At 43.2% G+C, this 20,807-nt stretch overlaps 1 protein-coding gene across 1 annotated transcript in view; it reads left to right on the plus strand.

Annotated features, from left to right (window-relative positions):
• The window catches only part of snd1 (staphylococcal nuclease and tudor domain containing 1), a 390,687-nt gene that overhangs the window by 78,999 nt on the left and 290,881 nt on the right, over window positions 1–20,807 (plus strand). Inside the window, exons 12-14 of the mRNA XM_084049382.1 lie at window positions 1,484–1,584; window positions 4,336–4,446; window positions 13,299–13,371. Coding sequence (XP_083905508.1) covers window positions 1,484–1,584; window positions 4,336–4,446; window positions 13,299–13,371 — 285 coding nt within the window. The remainder of the gene's footprint in view (window positions 1–1,483; window positions 1,585–4,335; window positions 4,447–13,298; window positions 13,372–20,807) is intronic.

The raw sequence follows: 20,807 nt of genomic DNA on the forward strand, positions 1-20,807 counted from the left end.
GGATCTCGGGATCAACGTGGGGCTTGGCTCCGATATGGATCTTTGACATCAGATCTCCATCAATTCCAATATAAAATGTAAGTTAAGTATTTCAAAATACGCGTGAAAGCAAACAAACCAAAACAACTTTTGTGTGCACAAGAAATGTGCCAGTGTTCGCCTCCAGAACAGAGGGTTCACGTGGTTAAAGCATACGAAACCACCGTCAAGTACAGTAAACGGGAACACCGTCATGTCTTAGAGAAACGAAAACAATTCGACCCTATGGATCATTCCCGCGAGCTGCTTGTGTCCCTGGTCCCCGAGTCTCATATGCTGACATCTATCCTGCATGGACAGGCGTCCTTCTCCTCGTCAGTCCTGTCCTGTTGTCCTAGACCCGTCCCTGTTCCTCAACCCGTCCCTGTCCCTCAGATTAATGACAAGACAGTTGTCTGTTTTTGTCCTGGGCCACCGGTCCCATAATAGCTTTGGCTCTTTCCTCATACAGTATAAGCGACTGGAGATTGTGATTTATTTGAGATACTTCAATGTGTGTGTGTATAGTGTCAGGCAGAAGCTTTATATATCCATATTGCACTTATTATTATATATATTTTTTAAACAAATAGCCTATTTTATATTTCGTGTAATGGTGTCGGTCAAAAGTAGTGAAAATAGCCGATGTCAATGCTCACAATGATTTGCGATTCATCAACTTGTGAACTTGATACTCTACATCAGTTATTTTAGATATTTCTGTAATAATTTGAAAACGTTTGAAATGTTTCACCTATAATGACATGGCCAAAATAAGGACACCAGGTTGAAAGTCTGTGGGTTCTTTAAATATTTAACCAATGAGAAATATTAACGTGTGTGTATTTTGTGTCCGGCATGGCTATAAACTTTTATGCATTTGAAAAAAAAGCACACACTGCTGTAGTTTGCAATCTTACAAAGTTGGATGCTGCAAAGTTTTGGTCGTAGACCTTCCATTCGGCATACATAATTAACCGTTGTTCTATGCCTGACGGGATAGTTGGACACATGTTGTCTTAAACTGCAGATGGCGTATATCCCCACTAGTGGTGCTGTGTGCCTCTCTGGCGTGCACGCACGCGTGTTCCTTGGCGGTCATCGTCAGGCAGGTCTTCCCCCAGCTGCGTGTGCACGTCTGTAGGCAAACGCAGTCAGACACACTTCGGGGTCTCCAGGGTTTTTAGACCATGAGTGTTATGAACACACAGTATGGGGGTTGTACGAGTTCCATGCTGTTCCCCACTCTCTTTGTGGCTTGGTGTGTGTGTGTGTGTGTGTGTGTGTGTGTGTTCGTTCCAAACAGCTGCTCTGGGGAGATCTGTGCACCCTGATGTGATACACACTGACTTGGGATGACCTTGGATACTAGGACAGACACGCACGCACGCGCGCACGCACAATGCCAGCCAACTCCACGAAACCACTGAAATATGAGCTCTTTTGTCCCTGTGTGTCACACCAGGTCAACGTGACGGTGGACTACATCAGAGCCGCCACCGGAGCAGGCGAGGGCATCCCCGCCTTCTCGGAACGCACCTGTGCCACGGTCACAATCGGCGGCATGTAAGTACTACTGACCCCAGTAGTCTGCCCCTGTATTGTAACCCGCTGCTTGGAGTCTTTCAAAGGCATATGTATACATCTGTTTCTATGTATCTATTTAGGCCAACAGACCACAAGGATCACCCCCCCTCACCTACCGATTCAGTCATTTCTATAGTATGAGACAAAAAAAAACGTTTTTATTTTAAAGCAGAATTTGTACACATAGTTGCGTGCCAGTGGCGTGCACCGAAACTAGTCAATCTACCGGCTCAAAACGCGTCAAAATGTGCAGCGCTGTGAGCATGTAGATATATCAAGCCTTTAAAAGTTTAAATGCTTCTTAACTCTCTCATTGCCAATGAAATAAAAAAAATATGTTCATACTGTGCCAGCAATTTCAAAGTAAAAAAAAAGTGCTTAGAAAGCAAGATACAGACAGCCCTTTTCAGTTATAAGTTAAACAAAGAGTGGATGGAGCTGCAAATCTTCAGATAATGATATCTTGGGTTCTGAACACTTGTTTCTTCTCGTTTTGGCACTGAGGGCATTCAGAAAAAACTCGGGATATCTCGTTGTGTGGCACTGAGAGAGTTAAAGTTGATGGGCGCGTGAATTATTATTTAAGCATATTTCTTTTGCAATAGTACAACATTGTTTGTTTTTCAATATTTATATTTTCCAATTCTGTTGGAAGAAAAAAAACGCACCCGAAACAATGCCAGTGATGTGAAATGCAGTATCCACCATTCTTGGATGTGTAATATCTCAGCAGGTTTATGAAAGGGTATTCATTCCACTAATCTATCTTATTGTTTAATTATTGTGAGCTCTCCCAAAAAAGCTGTTCAATTTATCAGCCTGCGTTCTTAAGAAACAACTTCAAGGATGACTTACGGTAATCATTTGCAAATGCTTAGAACTTGTAATCTCATCATGAATAGGAGAAGAAGTTAATAAAGAAGGCTTTCGTTTTTATCTAAAAGCGGTGGGAATGACGGTTTGAGCAAAGTAATTCCCCTTTGTTTGAAGGAATAAAATTATCCACTTGAGGTGTATTATTTGTTCAATACTAAAATGAGTGTTGAATTAATGCAGCACTATGTGACTTTCCTCTTTTACCCTGGCTTTAAACCTTGTTTCCTGCCTAAGTGAAAAGCTGAACTTTTTTATCTTTGAGCTAACAGAGCCGACCTGCTTGCTCAGGGGATACATTGAATCTTGATCATCAGGTCAAAATTCGTGTCAGATCCTGCGTCTAGGTGAGACATGACCACTGACACGATCGAAGTGTCACGATAGAAGAGGTGGGAGACAAATTACAACCACCCCAATTGTATAAATTATATTTTATCACATTCTACCATACAGATTGGACTAAATTCAATCATTTTCATAAAACAAATTTGCATAGCGAGGCTTTAAGCAAACCTTCACAGCGTAGTAGCTTCATCTGATGAGTGACGACAACACCTCTGCTACACAAGAGGGGTGCAACAGTCAATTTAACTACATTCATCAAATTAGTTGATTATAGAAAATAATCAGTTTTAATCAAATAATTGCTTTTAAGAAACGGCAAAATTGTGAAAATAGAAAAGTGCAAAATAGAAAGTGAAAAAAAGAAAGTGCAAAATAGGGCTTCAGTGATTGATCAGATTAATCGATTTTGTCAATTTTATAAAAAATCTATTTCGGTTCATCGAAAATGTAATCGATGGAATACTTGGTAAAACGATAATGGAATAGTTGCAGTCCTACAACAAAACAACTGGAGCAAACTGGTCCTTTCTTCATCGGTCTCTGTCTGTCCGTCTCCCTCTCTCCTTCCCCGGCCGTTTCTGTCTGTATACGCATCGCCTCATTGGTCCCACTAGCGCCCGCATCGGGTCGAGGCCTGCCCGCCGGACCAACCAATTACCATCCAGTGCCTATGTGCCACGCCAGCCCAGTCGCTGGTCTCCTTGGGTAACAGTTGCCAGGGGCGACCCAGGGCAGTCGGGGTCAGAAGGGGCCAGGTTGACGGGGTGGGGCGGCGGGGTCACCGCACCATGTTTCCCATGATTCCCTGCCTTTTGGCGAGAGTGACCTGGCGCTCGCTGGCGCGCAGCGCGGGAGAAAAGTGCCGTAGGAGAGCTTACCGGAGCGCATGCTAATAGGGTCATGTAACAGATTGGATAAAAGGCTTCTATGGAGGTGAGGAGGGGAGGTTGTTTGTAGCAGAGCAAGGAAGAACCCGAAGGTTATGTGTCGGGACGTAAACAAAAGTTTTGATTTGAGTTGCACGAACTGCAACGCCTAATTTGCTAAGAATCCAACAGAGTACAGATGGGTCTCACTAACATTTGGAGCAAAATACTTGTGAATTCTGTGATCATCAAAGATGTGTGAAAATAACCAGATGGCCATTAACACATGGGGTGCCAGTTTTTTTTTAAAAACAGAGTACACTGGAGTGCCAGGATTTTTAACCATTTTTGAGGAGCCGAGATACAGGCTTTTGAAGTCATAAGTTAACCAGGAAGTGGATTGGAGTCTAAATCTTCGGAAAATGATATCTCCTGGTGCTGTGAAGGAAAAAAAAAAAATATATATTTTTTTTTCAAAAAACATATATATACGGTTTTGGCACCCAATGTGTTTAACATGTAACATTGTACAACTTTGGTTATTAAAGTGACCTTTTAAAGTGACCTTTTGTGTACTAGTGAAGTATTTTTCCTCTTGCTATTCAGTGTTAAATCACTGTCGTCTGTCTGTTTGTTCCTGCAGTAACATAGCAGAGGCTCTGGTCAGTAAAGGCTTGGCCACTTGCATCAGATACAGACAAGATGATGACCAGCGGTCCTCCCACTATGATGAACTCTTGGCTGCAGAAGCACGGTGAGAGACACACAAACACACAGTCACACAGACACACAGAACACAAACACAGTGTTTACATCCTACGAGCTACACAGAACCATGTCAAATTGTGCTCTCAGGGAGAGAGGGGGAGAATTAAATACGTGGCTGAGTATTATTTTCATCCAAAGCCAAACCGTTTTATGGTGCTTTTTGTTGTGTGTGTGTGGGGGAGGGGCTTGAAGAACTGCTAATGTTTAGCCTAAGGCCTCTGAATAGCAGATGAATAACATCCTTGTCGACATGTTGGTGTTCAGTCAATAGGGAGCGGACAAGATATGTAAACGCTGTTGACCTCGCGTCTCGCCCAGGTGAAGGCGCCCACTTTGCTATCCCTCCCCCCCCGCCAATGCCAAGTTCAGGACATTCATGGATTGTTTACTCAAACATCCAGGAACAAACAGCTCATGCATATTTCAAGCTACATTACAAACGTCCATGGACGATTGGTGCCTGCGAGTAACAAACTACAAGCGTCCATGTTCGTAACGGCGCATGCGAGGGATGAACACGACTGGCACTGCAGCAGTGTGTATGTTAAATGTTAGCCATTGTGTCTATATTTATTAACCCATTGAGACCTGAAGCTGATTCTTCATGTCTCCTAAATCTCAACAGTATTCTGAAAAACGTATGTTTCTATATCAGTGGTGCTCAAACTTTTTCATGTCAAGGACCCCCGAAATTATATGTATTTGGCCGCGGACCCCCATCAAAATATTTTGTTCCAGGGACCCCCCAGAAGCAAAGATTTGAGTTAAAATGTTTGCTTTAAAAATACATATATTCAAAGATTTGCACACATTTTCACGATAAAAAAAAAATAGCAGATCTACAAGCTCATAGCGCGGCACTCGGTGCCGCGCTATGAGCTTGTATATCTGCTATTTTTGAATAGCCAAAGTTTTTTTTTTTTATAAACCAAAGCATAACAATAGCATTTATAATCACACCTAACATTATGCTATGCTGGAAACATAAGCATGACTGATGAACTAGGCCCCATCTTGTTTTCATGTCTATAAGATGAACAGTACCCAGACTACCTAGTGCATTACCCGTTATCAGAGTACTTGGTACAGTGCCTGTTATCAGTACTCAGAGGTCAATGTATGACATCAGTACTGTGACAGCATCTCCATATCGTATTATTATATTCACCCGTTTCCTAGGCTGTGTGTTTTCCACTTCCTGTCGATTTCATTGGACATCATTGGTCATCTGACCAGTTTCATTGGATCAAATCGACAGGAAGTGGAAAACACACGGGTGAATATTAACCCATTAACTCAATCAGTGCCAAGCTTTTTTATTCATGTTTATGGAATTTTGGCTCTGAGTGCCACAGCCAAAATTCATTGTAAAAAAAAAAGGGCTTAGGAAGCAAGATACAGCCTTTTTAAGTTATAGGTTAAACAAGGAGTGGATGGAGCAGCAAATCTTCAAATCATCATATCTTGGGTTCTGAACATGTTTTCCCCCCCCCCCAAAAAAAAAAAAAAAAAAACTTTTATTTTGATTTTTTTTTTTTTTTTTTTTTTATGACGGATTTGACGGATTGTGGCGCTCTGGGCGTCAGGCCACGTGACGGATTTGACGGATTGTGGCACTCAATGAGTTAAGACCTGGAACGCATCTCTGTCACTTTAGGCTATTCAAAAATAGCAGATATACAAGCTCATAGCGCGGCACCGAGTGCCGCGCTATGAGCTTGTAGATCTGCTATTTTTGAAAAATCGTGAAAATTATTTTTTTCATATTTTTTTCGTTTTTTTTTTTAGGATTTTGAAAATGTTTAGAAGCGGCCTCAGGTCTTAATGGGTTAAAGAAACGATTGTCTGTCTGTCTGTCTAATCCTCATTTTTCTCCCTCAATGGGTTTAGCGAATGATCTGAACTTGCACATGACCATTCGCACATGAAGACCGTGAGGTAGCCCGTTTTTCCCTTTCCCCAAATTTAAGCTGTTTATTTGCGTGTTTGTGTAAATACTGGAGATTCTGAGTTCGGGCTATGTGACCTGTTGTCACGGTTATGCTCTGTTGTCATGGTTACAGCCCTGCAGGCTATGGGATCTCTAGCCGCTGGCTACACTTGGCTTACACACACACACACACACACACACACACACACACACACACACACAGAATGGCAGAACAGCCAGACGCTACAAACTACAAAGTCATAAGGACTTTCATTTAGGGGCCTGTCTCCACACACAGCGTTTTAAAAGCGGGATGGCGCTAGCGCGCAGATTGAAACGTGCAATGTTTGAATCCACGTTGTGTTATTAGCACACGTAGCTTAGCACAAACAGCATCACCACGAACTTCTCATGGTTGCGGGTGCCGACGATTCCACGTCGGGTTGTCTCACGCACCACACGATGAAATCGCCAGCACTCCTATCTAAAACTTAAACTATGTATACCGAGCACATAACCATTAAGTCTGCATTTAGTTTGACTGTGCACATTACCGAGTATGGACTAGTTTGTGTATAATCAAGAGACGGACAAACACATTTGTGGAATTTACAGATAGATGGTAGAGAGGAAACTGTAAACTGAGGGCAGAGACTGGAAGAGGCTTGCAACACAGGCCTCTAACCGCAGTAGGGCTGCAACTATCGATTATTTACTTAACAATTATTATATCGATTACTTTTGAGAGCTGTTTGTTTTGATAACGTCTTTTTTTTTTTTTTTTTTTACATATCAACGAATCAATGTGAAAATATTCCAATAGATTTTTTAGAATCAACTAAATTGATAAGTCTGATTAACCACTTAAGCCTTATACGCTTTATATACTTTGACGTACAACAGCGGTGCACAAACATGGCGAACATGGGCGATCAGCAAGTTCACAACGCGTGGATTATTGATATTTTTTTAGCGGTGCCAACCGCTCTACGTTTGACTCTGTCCGTATGTCCGTCCGTCCGTCCGTCCGTCCGTCCGTCCGTCCGTCGTCCGTATGAGCCCGGGATGAGCACGGCAAAGAAGAAACACATACAAACACACGCGCACACACACACACACACACACACACACACACACACACGGACGTGGACACTGCCTATGCCATCTCTCCTCTCATTGCCCACACGTACCACTGCTTATCAAAGAGGGGTCCAGGGACCCCCAGCGTATGTTATGTCCGAGCACGGGATGAGCACAGGATTTTAAACAGCTATAACTCCAGTGTGCAGCATGCCACCAAGTCCAAATTTGGTATGTGGACTTAGACCACCAATAGGGACGAGCATGAATTGCTGAAGTTATCAAAGAGGGGTCCAGGGACCCCCAGCGTATGTTATGTCCGTCCGCCCGTATGAGCACGGGATGAGCACGGGATTTTAAACAGCTATAACTCCAGTTTGCAGCATGCCACCAAGTCCACATTTGGTATGTGGACTTAGACCACCAATAGGCACGAGCATGAATTGATGAAGTTATCAAAGAGGGGTCCAGGGACCCCCCGCGCCCGTATGAGCACGGGATGAGCACGGGATTTTAAACAGCTATAACTCCAGTTTGCAGCATGCCACCAAGTCCACATTTGGTATGTGGACTTAGACCACAAATAGGGACCAGCATGAATTGCTGAAGCCCCGCCCCCTCTGCCTTCCCATTGGCTGGCCTTCAAACAGCCATAACTCAAGTTCGCAGCATGCTATGGAGTACAAATTTTGCACATGGGCTAAAGCCAGCAATAGGGACTAACTGTCATTACTTAAGCCCCGCCCCCTCTGTCTGCCCATTGGCTGGGCTTTAAACAGCCATCATTCCAGTTTGCAGCATGCTACCAAGTACAAATTTGGTAAGTGGACTCAGACCACCAATAGGGACAAACTGAAATGAGTTAAGGCCCGCCCCAAAGGCACCGCTTCCTTCACACAGGGTGTGATTTTTTATAATCGATTGAATCGATTAGTTTGATCAACTGTTGCACCACTAAACTGCAGTCGGACCGGGGGGGATGTTGCATTTATATGGCCAATGCTCACTTTGCGACGCAACAACCTGGCCAGAGAAAGGCAGAGCTCTATCAGCATGGCAGAGGGAGGGAGGGAGAGCCTATTTTCACCCACGCAATAACCCGGCCAATGCTGGGTACATGAACCTGAATACGCTGATTGCCAGGTTGAAAGGGTTAAGTGTGTCTGTGGGTTTTATAAAGATTAAACCAATGAAAAGTATTATCAAGAGCTACATTGGATCTATTGGAACACAGATTCCTTTCTCCATTTCCTGAAAAGTAACTGTTTTGGGCACAAGTTTTCACGACGATATGCTTTCTCACACAAGCTGAATCAGTGGCGTGCACAGACATTTTGAGGGGCAGGTGCTCAAGTGAATTATACTTTTTTTTGTTTACTTGGTCTGCTCTTTTTTCCCTCTACACCTATACCTCTTTGCCAAAAATAGCCGATCTACAAGCTCGTTGTGGGCTTGTAGATCTGCTATTTTTGGCTAAAGTTCTCCTCGGAAAAGGGATGCTAGGTTTCGAGTGGTGATGGTAAAAAGAAAAATCATATCACATAAAGATTTGGCGGACCCCCTGTAGTAACTCTGAGGACCCCCTAAGGGTCCCGGATCCCTGTTGAAGACCCCTGCTGTAAACTGGAAAAAAAAGGGCACTTCTGGTCAAGAGGGCAAAGGGCAGGCGCTCTAGCGCCGCCTAGAGTCTATCTGTGCACGTCCCTGAGCTGAATTGCAAAACCATGTTTGACTGCTCTCTCGTAGAACTGTATAGGGTCCTTCCAAGCGTGCCTGCCTAGACAGACAGACAGACAGACAGACAGGCAGGCAGCCCCTCAATGTGCCGGGCTCTAAATCAGAGCTTCTCTTTACGTGAACCCTATGAATAGAATTATAGGGAGGTGGGGTGCAGAGATTTAGTACAGGCTTTATTACTCTGCCAAAGATTAAGATCTGCTTGGCATAGCTAGAGTAGATGCCCCCCCCCTTTACTCTCTCTATAGGGGCTACCGCTAGGCCCCCTGCTCTCTTTTTCTTCTCATTCGACTGTACCCTTCTCCTTTCTTATCCTCTGTCCTTGCTCCCCCTTGTCTCGTCTCGTCCTTGCTCATTTTGACCTCCTCACCCTCCCTTTTCTCAAGTCCATCTTTGGTTGCCTCCTGGGAGTTTCTTGGAGACCATTATCTCTCTCTCTCCCTCCCCTCCCTCCCCTCCCTCCCTCTTACGCCTTCTCTATCTTTCTCTCCATCCCCTTTTCTCACTCCATCTGTCTCTTCATTTCTTTCTATCTTTCTCTCTTTCTCCTTTCTTCTCTCTATCTCTGTTGTAGGGCCACCAGGAGGCCGATTTGTGCAAAACCCATTTACTCCTACAGATTGTATCCAAACGTCATGCAAATCGGTACACAGTATCTTTATAGTCATGTGATCAACCCGGATCCATATTCCATCCTCATTGGCTAAGGTTGGCTTCCGAAGTTTGCAGGATTGGTCCGTTTTGAACAAAATGCCTCAAATCATGAACGCAGCTTGCGATTTCCGTGAAATTTCACACGCACATTCCCACTAGGCCGAGGAAGAAATGCCACCCGTAGCCAGTTATAGCGCCACCAGCAGGTCTAATTTAGCAAAACAAATTTTTGGAACAAAATGCCTCAAATCATAAATGCATTATCCATCCTATTATAGCGCCACCAGGAGGCCACAATAACCTACCTGACCTGGCGGAGACCTGTGCTCCGAGGAGCACTTTTTCTATTTTTCTCTAATTTCCTCTCTCTCATTATTCACTAATTTTCTCTAATTTTCTCTCTCTCATTTTCTAATTTTCTCTCTCTCTCTCTATATGGGCAAGGAGTCTGTCCAGCATGTTCCCTGAAACCTCTACAAGTGATCCACAATATCTTCAACCTCTCTCTCTCTCTCTCTCTCCCTCTCACTATCTCTCCCATCTCGCTTTCTGTCTCTAGCTCTCTCCAGCTCTTTATCTCTCTTCCACCATCTCTTCTGCTCTCTTCTATTTCTGTCCGTCTCTTTCTCTATCTCAGCTCTTTTGCTTTCCTTTCTCCGTCTTCTCGTAACTTTCTGTCTTTGTCCATTGCTCTCTCCACCCCCCCCCCCCCCCCCCACACACACACACACACTCTCCTGGTTAGATGTCCCTGCTGGTCTCATAATAGAGATGATGAGAGATGTCAGTCTTATTTTTAGCTCCTGCTGCACCAGTCCTTTGGCCCTACAGCGTTCTAGGAACCCCCCATCCCTCCCAGGCTCTCTCTCTCTCTCTCTCTCTCTCTCTCTCTCTCTCTCTCTCGCACGCACGCACGCACGCACGCACGCACACGTACATGTACACACACGCTTGTACGTGTGCACACACGCACACCCATACACACTCAAGAGGCACATTGACGTGCACAATTTTAAAGACCGTGGCGTCCATGCCAGTGACCCTACGATGACATGAGCTTCTCTTCCTTTCACCTCCACGGCCATCGTCATCTCATCAAAGCCTTCAGGCGGTCGCACAGAAGCGCCGGTCGCCGTCGTATCCACTAACGCACACATCTCTCTAGCCTCCATTTGCTGGTCTCATCTCCAGCATATAGATTACCCACATCAACCAGTGCCTCCAGTTAGAGCCCTAATGGTATTTAAGGGAGGGGAAACTGGCATGGAAGCGTATATGGGTTTCGGCGCGAATGACTTGTTGTTCGTTATCTGTAGCCATTACTCAAAGCCTTCTATTCGTTCAGGCCAGCGGCTTACCATCGCTGTCGGGTGGAAACCTTGTATATCCAAACCTAGGGATGTCTGATATTGTCTTCTTTGCCGATATCCGATTTTCCAATATTGTCTGTACAATTATCTACCAATCACACATGCTATGCGAGTTAGCATACCCGTGTCTGTGCTGGGTTTATTACACAATAAAACACACACTAACACTTTTAGGCCAGGTTATAAACCTAAAAGGGGAAACACAAGCCAACACAACGACACATTACTGACATGAAATACACACACACACAACTATAAAACGTATCAGAAATATGTACATTTATCGTTGTGTAAACACGCTCTCATACTGTATCTCACCGTCGGTCTCTCGGAGCTCGCAATGGAAACTGACGAAGGCAGCAATAACACCCTGTTAACTAGTAACACTGATGCATGCGTAGAACACTTCGTCCTGTTATTGAGCATACTCTCTATATGGGTTTGGTCCAACTATGTGGGTTTAACATTCTATTGATTAATCATGTGACTTGGGTATTGTATTAAATGCGGAAACACAGGCTTTAGCACTGTTCTAGAAGGCCACATATGCTGGTAACATGTCAATACTAACGCCACCGTTAAATAATTGATGTTTCTACATAGGCTGGCAATTACCTCTTCATTTATAACTTTGGTTCGTAAAGGCAATACACAAATACGAATAACAACAATACTTTTGTTACTGGAAAGTTCTACATTGTCCAACTCTTAGTTAATTTCCGATATCAACCGATAACAATATACCGGGCTTTTTTTCACCCAAAACTAATGTCGGGTAACGACATGACTTATCTCCTGTCGTGCAATCAAGACATTATGCCTTATTTTATTGTGATGTCCCACTGGATGCATTCATAAATGCAACAAACCAAAGCCTACAGCAGTTGAACTAATAAATAAAAACCGATACAGATATTTTACGATATTACATTTTGATGTTAATGTCGTCTGATAATAACGTGGGGACGATATTATCGGACATCTCTATCCAAAACCGTTACTTTTCAGGAAATGGGGGAAAACATGTTTTCCAATGGATCTAATGTAGTTATTATTCAGTCACAAGGTCTTGCTAATGCTTTTCTTTGGTTAAAGACAGACTTGACCTCTTTCAACCTGACGTGTGTCATCATATTGTCGAAAGAAAATCAAAATCTTTAAAAAAACATGAAAATGGCAGATCAACAAGTTCAAAATGTTGAGCTTGTTGATCTCCTGTACTGCCTTTTGCGCAACCCTTTAAGACCTGGAACGCATCTGTCACTTTGGCTATTCAAAAATAGCAGATATACAAGCTCATAGCGCGGCACCGAGTGCATAGACTGTATAAATGAGATGGACAAACCCCCTCCGCTGCTTTCTACAGACCGAAAATGAAGCCTTTGCTGCAAGACCTGTAGGTCCGCCATCTTTCAATACGCGTCAGAATGAGTTCAGACCATTATTGGTTGGGTAACTTGTCAATCAAGAGCGGGGGGCGGGGAATGAATGCTATTGGTTGTGTAGCGTGTCAATCAAATCATCCCGCCCCTCCTAGAGAATAGCCTACTTTATCGTCAATTTTATAATAAATAGAACCATAATTTAGCAAAACGCATATCCTGATGATTGAAAGGAGACTTTAAACTAGCGACTGGAAGCATATAGAATTTATGACAATTTTTATTACAGTAAGAAAATCTAGTCTAAAGTTTGTCAAAAAACCCATTCACTTGCGCTAAAATAAATTCTTTCTGAACTCACAGGTCGGCGCAGGGTAAAACAGCGCCACTCTGGCCATTTTGTCGGCCTCATCGTAAATATCTCAGCCTTGCCCCTTGACCGAGTGCCGCGCTACAAGCTTGTAGATCTGCTATTTTTGAAAAAACGTTTTTTTTTTTGGATTTAGATTTTTTTAGACGCGGCCTCAGGTCTTAATGGGTTAATAGGGCTTTAATTAATTACCAAAAAAAAGGAGATACAAGGTTTCTGCCGGATAGCGACGATATGGTCCGTCATTGTGTTGTGATGTGGCTATGACTGTATTGCTGACCTCTGTGTGTGGGTTGGTGTGTTGATTGATTGCAGGGCGATCAAGAATGGAAAAGGACTGCACAGCAAGAAGGAGGTCCCTATTCACAGAGTGGCTGATATCTCTGGGGTAAGTGTTAGTGTGTGTGTGTGTGTGTGTGTGTGTGTGTGTGTGTGTGTGTATATATTTGTTTATTTAGAGTGGATCCCCATTATATGCTGCCTGAAAGGCAGCCAGTCTTCCTTGGGCCCAAGACGACAGAATACAGTAACAATTACAAAAAATAATATTACATCCACAATGTATTACACACAAAATCTAAAAAACATATCACAAGACATTTCTCACATAAGAAATTAGATTTTAAAAGAAAACAAAAAACAAAGGGAATATAACCAATTAAAATGCAGTAGATTGTGTGTGTGTGTGTGTGTGTGTGTGTGGGCAGGAGTAGATTGTGAGTGTAGTGGTTTGTGTGTGTGTGTGTGTGTGTGTAACATACTGTTTTTGTGTGTGTGTGTGTGTGTGTGTGGGCAGGAGTAGATTGTGAGTGTAGTGGTTTGTGTGTGTGTGTGTGTGTGTAACATACTGTTTTTGTGTGTGTGTGTGTGTGTGTGGGCAGGACATTCCACACTGAGGAATATATCCGAGCGTGTTTGATGGAGCGATGCGCGGTGGGATAAGCGCCTCTCTGTGAAACATTGACATATTTTAATCTTTTTAACTGTGAACTCATTTGCTCAAAGAACCCCGAGGTGCTCGTTCACACATGGCCACTAAACGCCTTCCCAGCCTCCGTTCACAACCCTCCCTCCCTCTCTCTCTCTCTCTCTCTCTCTCTCTCTCTCTCTCATATATTAAAGCAATGGAACATCTGCTAAAAATAATCGGTGCCATTAATAAAAGTGTCCTATCCTAACTTATTTACGAGGGCCCAGGGTGTTGATGGAGGCATCACTGGGCTAATGAAGCTTGATTAGGAGCGCTCACCAAATGAAAATTTGATTGAACGGCGGGCTCATAAAGTGTCTAAGTCAATAGAGTAATGGCTGATGCTACGCTCTCTCCTAGAGCACGTTTGACGGGGTGATGGATAAATACTGGTACCAATGAATCCTCCATCTCCTGTACGTATGTGTCTGTGTATATACTGTACACCAGGTCCCTTCCTTTTTTTTTTACCTCAACGCCAAATTTCTTCACTGAAAATAGCCGATCTACAAGTGCGCAGCGCGTCGTGAGCTTGCTGATCAGTTATATCCTCTGAAGGTTTGCCCCAGAATAGGGTCGCTAGGGATCATGTGGTTAATTTGTAGTGGTGGAAAAAGTACAAAAATGTTTTACTCGAGTAAAAGTATCATTACCACAATCTAGAAATACTTAGTTACAAGTAAAAGTCAAAATTTACTTGAGTAAAAGTACAAAAGTATTGGCATCAAAATGTACTGAAAGTACCAAAAGTACTCATTATGTACTCATTATGCAGACTGTCCCATTTCACAAGTTCAATATGCATACACATCTTTTGAACATAGCTGATCTATAAACTCATGCGACACGCTGTGAGCTTGTAGATCGGCTATTTTCAAATGGCTAAAGTATATGGCTAAAGTGGTTAATGCATGTTTTTTAATAAAATCTAAATCTACAAAGTAACTAGTTACTAAGCCTTTAAAATAATTGTAGGGGAGAAAATTGGAAATACTCCAGTAAAGTAAAAGTACCTCAAAATTGTACTTAACCCATTGAGACCTGAAGCCGATTCTAGATAAATAGTCTCATAAATCTGAACAGTTTTCTTAAAATGTATGTTTCTATATCAGTGGTTCTCAATCCTTTTTATGTCAAGGACCCCCAAAATTATATGTATTTGGCCGCGGACCCCCATCAATATATGTTGTTCCAGGGACCCCCAGAAGCAAAGATTTGAGTTAAAAATGTTCGCTTTAAATATATATATATTCAAAGATTTTCACACATTTTCACGATTTTTCAAAAATAGCAGATCTACAAGCTCGTAGCGCGGCACTCGGTGCCGCGCTATGAGCTTGTATATCTGCTATTTTTGAATAGCCCAAAGTGTAATTTTTTTTTTTTAGCTCAAATCTAAAAATGACACAGTTCCAGGTCTTAATGGGTTAAGTACAGTACTTGAGTAAATGTACTTTGTTACTTTACACCACTACTAGGGATCATGTGGTTAATTTGCCCTCCAAAAAAAAATAATGTTATCAGCATCAGACCTTGTCAGGTGTTTATCCCATCCAGAGCAGTCTCAGAAAGTGCTGTGTCGGTGTAACCGCCTCAAGCTTGTTTCCCCTCCCCGACACAAGGTGCACTGATCTGTTTCAACAAGATGTTGACGAACCGCTCCTCCTTTCACTGCAGTTCGATCACGTTTAGATTACAGGGACATTAACGACATCCTCCGTATGGGTCTCACTCATGCACTCGGTCGGTGCAAACCATCTGAGCATACAGCAACAGAGTGGAGCCCGACCGATGTCAGATTTATTTTGGTCCGATCCAGATTTTGGATAACCCAAGACCACCAATTACTGATGTTTTGACCGCTATTTTGTGATAATTTGACGAAACTTTGATTTGATTAACTATTTAAGAACATTTACGTAGACTTCATATTATTTAACCACTTAAAGGAGTAGTTCACCCAAAAAAATGACTTATTTTCTATCAATTGCATACCCCATGAAGGTTGGATTTTTCTTTGTTTTTGTCGCATTCCTAAGCCAATAATTGGATTACCGTCTCCTACCGGCTAATGTATCCGGTAGGAGACGCAAAGTAGACTCTTTGTGTCTCCTACCGTAAATGCACCCGGTCATCAAATTATTGGCTTAGGAATGCGACAAAAACAAATAAACAAATCCATGAATTCAAGGCTTCTTGGGTTGCGTAATTGATAGAAAATAAGTATTTTTTTGGGCGAACTACTGCTTTTAAGGTCTGTTTGATTTTCCTTTTTTAAACAGACGATCTACAAGCTCACACACAACACTGCGACACAGTTTGACTTTCAAATAATGGCCCATTTATCAGCTAGACTGATCGGTCTGGCTCTACAACACAAGAGAGGCATTTGGGGGAAAGTAAACCAGAGGGCGCCTGCTGCCGTTTTGGAATGCGGCGTAGAGCAGACTTCTTATTGGACGGCCATAAGGCTACGTTGTGGCCCTATGGGCTATCGTAGACTAGCTTCCACCGTCATTTATGGGACACAGAGGTTAGCTGTTCATTTTCCACATCATCGTCATTGCCACCTCCCAATGTCTTTATGTGCCAGCAGGAAGGATAAATGACCCTGTAAAATTAATTATAGCCGAGGAATTGATGTGCTGACTGAGCAGGTCTATGAGAGGGGCTGCCGTGTTTGATAAACATAAAAACGCCTGGTTTAACCCAGTAAATTGACTAACAACATATTGTAGAAGCAGCAACGACCTGGGTGAGTGGTTTCAGAGAGAGGGAAGGTCAGAGCCCGGACTGACGTACTTTGTTTGACAATGCAAAGATACACATACTGCATGCGGGGGTGTTACTTCCCATCAGACGCCATGTCACACGCGTTATTCTATTATAAAATAGTCTAGGGCAGTGGTTTTCAACCTTTTTCGTGTCAAGGACCCCCAAATTGACACATAATTAGCCCACGGACCCCCATTTGAAAAGATATGCCAGGGACTCAACCATTTTGATTTCTTGCGGGTCTTGATCTACACTGTATCATCATCATTAGTGTCCATTTAACTCTTGAGAGTGTACAAATGGAACCAAATGGACCCTAACGGGTCCATTTGGTTCCATTTGTACACTCTCAGAGTTACAGACACATAAGGGTCCATTTGGGTCCTAACTATTAAAGGACAACTTTGTTTTTTTACAACCAAGGTTTATGTTTTAGATTGTAATTAAAGTAAATAAAAGATGAGTGTTAAAACTTTTTTTTTTACTGATTTCTATAGTTTTAGCAATTTTCGCTGTCTTTTTTTTACAGTGGGCGGGGGCATTCTTCCGGTGGCTAAATATGTATTTTTTTACATAATAACCTGCCGTTTTCTTTATTATTATTTACAGTAGCTCTTCTAGCCCCCAATAACTCACATCTGGCCATCAAAGACCACAGGACTTTTTTATTGTGTAAAAAAGGCATATTTAGCCACCGGACAGAATGCCCCCGCACACTGTAAAAAATATCATGAAAATTGCTAAAACTATAGAAAGCAGTAAATGAAAAAAAAATAACACTCATCTTTTATTTACTTTAATTACAAGCTAAAATATAAACCTTGGTTGTAAAAAAACAAAGTTGTCCTTTAATTAGGCTGGGGACCCCCTGGAACCCCCTCAAGGACCACTGGTTGAAAACCACTGGTCTAGGGACAGTCAGTGTGACCATGGTTTCGGACCGATTGGGTGTGTATTCAGAGACACAATCTCCCATTAACCACTGGAACCTTAGCGACCCTATTCTGGGGTGAACATTCAACGAAAATAGCAAATGTACACGTTGCGTTTTGAGCTTTTACATTTGCTATTTTTGGCAAAGTGTGTGATATTAGTTAGGGGTGGGATGATATATCGATATATCGCAATACTTTATCCCGCGATAAATAATCGTTATTAATTTTAAAAAAATCGATATTAAAATAAATAAATAAATAAATAAATAAATAAACAAGGAGAAAACAGGAGAGGGGCCCTAGTATACAGCCATGGCGGACTCAAGTCAACTAAGTATAGGTTTTAACCCATTTAGAGACCTGAGGCCGATTCTAAAAATGCCATCCAAACATTTCCACCCAAAACAAATGTCGCTATGTAGCAACAGCGTATGTTACACAGGTATTCCTGGACTGAAAGGTATAACAACGTATAGGTGGTCCAGGGCTAAAGGGGAATTTGCTGCAGCGCTTGGCACAGTGACAAGTCGGCATTCCAATGCTGTACACAGGATTCCAGGACTACTACAGTAATGAACCCACCAGTGAACATACAGGACAATGTACCAGGTGCACTTTGGCACTATATTTGAGTGCCCTGTACAGTATCATGCACTATATATGAGTGCACGCCATATTGTTATGGTCTAGATTAGATCCATAACTGTAGATTAAGGATATTAAGGGCTTATATCGCAGGTGAGTAGTATTAGATTCCTGTCCGGATGATTATTGGTGTTTTCACAATACAGATTGAGTGTCCAGTGATGTCAGCAGATTGATTGTGCTGGGAACTGTTAAAAGGCCTGACCAATTTTCTGGTTGAAAATGTCAATACAGTTAGCACACTTACTGGTAAAGATATTTGAAGCAGACGTTGGAATGCACCGCCATCTTTATACTTAACAATATAACGTGCATCCTCGGTAAACGGAACAGTTGGCCCCTGAGAACACTGCAGTGGGCTGCATTTTTTTTGTTTTTGTTTTGTTTTACACTAGAGGGTCGGGGCGCTGCGCGCCCCTCCCCCCTAGCCGCTGCGCAGTGCTTTGTGTTTGTTGGTCTCTATAATATATAAAGCCATAATAGGAGATGTTCCCAATGGAGCTATGCCCAAATATGGAGTGTGTTGTCTGACCTCACTTGGGTCTCGTTGGGCGGTGGTCGGCGATGACGCTAAGGAACAACATGGCCGACTGTAATGTTGTGAGTTTGTGTTGGCCGCAATTAATTATGCTGCGAGGGGGCAGATGTGTGCTGAGCAGTATGAAGTGGCCTACAGACTGCGCGTAGTAATTCTGCACGTTGTGGCGTGTCTTGTTAGTGACATTGATATGTTGTTTTTGTGTTTAGTCCCACACAGTGGCAGGGTTTTCTTTGGGGTTTTGGGTTTAGAAATGTGTATATATATATACTAGAAGTTCGGGCCGCTATGCGGCCCGAACGTCTAGCGTGACGCGTCGTTCACTTTGCAGTGCCACCTTACAGGCACCTCACAGTGTGAGAGAGAGTTTTGTGCTCTCCTAAATCCACGGCAGGCTTTGAAAGTACCCACTTCAGAAAGAGGTGACGTGCATCACCTCTCCAATGACCAAAACCCACTATGGAAGCCGTCGAACTGGTGCGATCTGACGGCATCCTAGAATTTATAGGTAGGATGTGATGTCATGCGTGATGTCATGCTGTCGTGAGATTACGTCACACTGGCGTTGTGTCCATATTCGGAGTGATGCACCGTCTCATCGTGATGTCAGATTACGTCACACTGGCGTGATGTCAGATTACGTCACACTGGCCACATACAACGTTCGTACATACAGACAACCGACATGGCGCAGGATTCAAATTGTATATATAGATAGATAGATAGATAGATAGATAGATATATTAGATTTTATATCTTAACCGTTCAGTCCGTTTGTGCCCTATATGAAGATCCCTGATGTCATTAGTATATGCCCATATATTGGTGTGCCCATATATGGGCATATCGGTTGGATCGGTGGATCTGGACAACTGGATATCCATGCCTATATATATGGACATATATGACGGATTGTGGTCAACCGCCTATCCGAACAACTCGACGGCGGGCATCCCACTCCCTTGAGTCCTTGCTGATGTGCACACCGAGTTTGAAGTCGTTCGGTCCTATATGCGACTATATACAGTATGGGCATATATGGGCATAGTCCGATATGTGGCTCTGGGCAACCGGAGCTCCATATACGCCTGTATATGGGCATATTGTTTTATGGTTACATCTGAGTCACAGAGTATAGTAACGTGGCCGTGGTCCCCTGCCTATATATGGGCATATCGGGTTTGTTTATAGTTATATCCGAGTCAGAGTGACGTGGATAGGACGAAGGGCCAAATACATACACTAACTTTAAAAAAATGTCATTTGAGGCGCAATATTTCTACAAATGCTACAAATTCATCTACCTTACAATTTGAATCCACTGTCGAATGTTTGCCGGAGTGTAAGTTCCATCACTGTTGCCAGATTGCGCGCGAGTAACAAGCAACCAGCTTGATGCAAAAACACCGCCCTGCGCACTGCGCATGCGTCGCCGCACTTTCACCAACCAATTACACGCCACTTCAAGCTTACAACTCCTGGACATGGCAACCCCGGCAGCCCCGCCCCCCATCCAAATACTGTCTGTCTGACTCTTTGGGAGGGTTGAACGCAGCGCGCACCGTCTCGCTGGGCTGAGCGTGCTGCTTCATCAATCTGTGCCGCACATTCTGCTCCTGCAAGAGCCTGTGTGAATACATAGATGGATGAACGGGTGAAATGTGTCCGTCTCTCATTTTGCTTTCGTTTTCGGTTTGCGTCTGGAAACACTGTTGCTCTCGCTTTTGGTTTGCGTCTCCAAAACATCTACAGCCCACTTCACGAGAGCCTCGCGCCAGCGACTAGACGGAAGGGTCGCATAGCGACCCGCACCTCTAGTAGCATACAATATGAATACTGCAAGTCAGGAAAACACACACGCGCACACACACACACACACACACACACACACACACACACACACACACACACACACACACACACACAGTTTGTCTTGGCAGCAGACAATGGTAGTAGAATAC

This window comes from Gymnoscopelus microlampas (genome assembly GCF_963454915.1).
Source record: "Gymnoscopelus microlampas genome assembly, chromosome: 23".
NCBI lineage: Eukaryota > Metazoa > Chordata > Actinopteri > Myctophiformes > Myctophidae > Gymnoscopelus > Gymnoscopelus microlampas.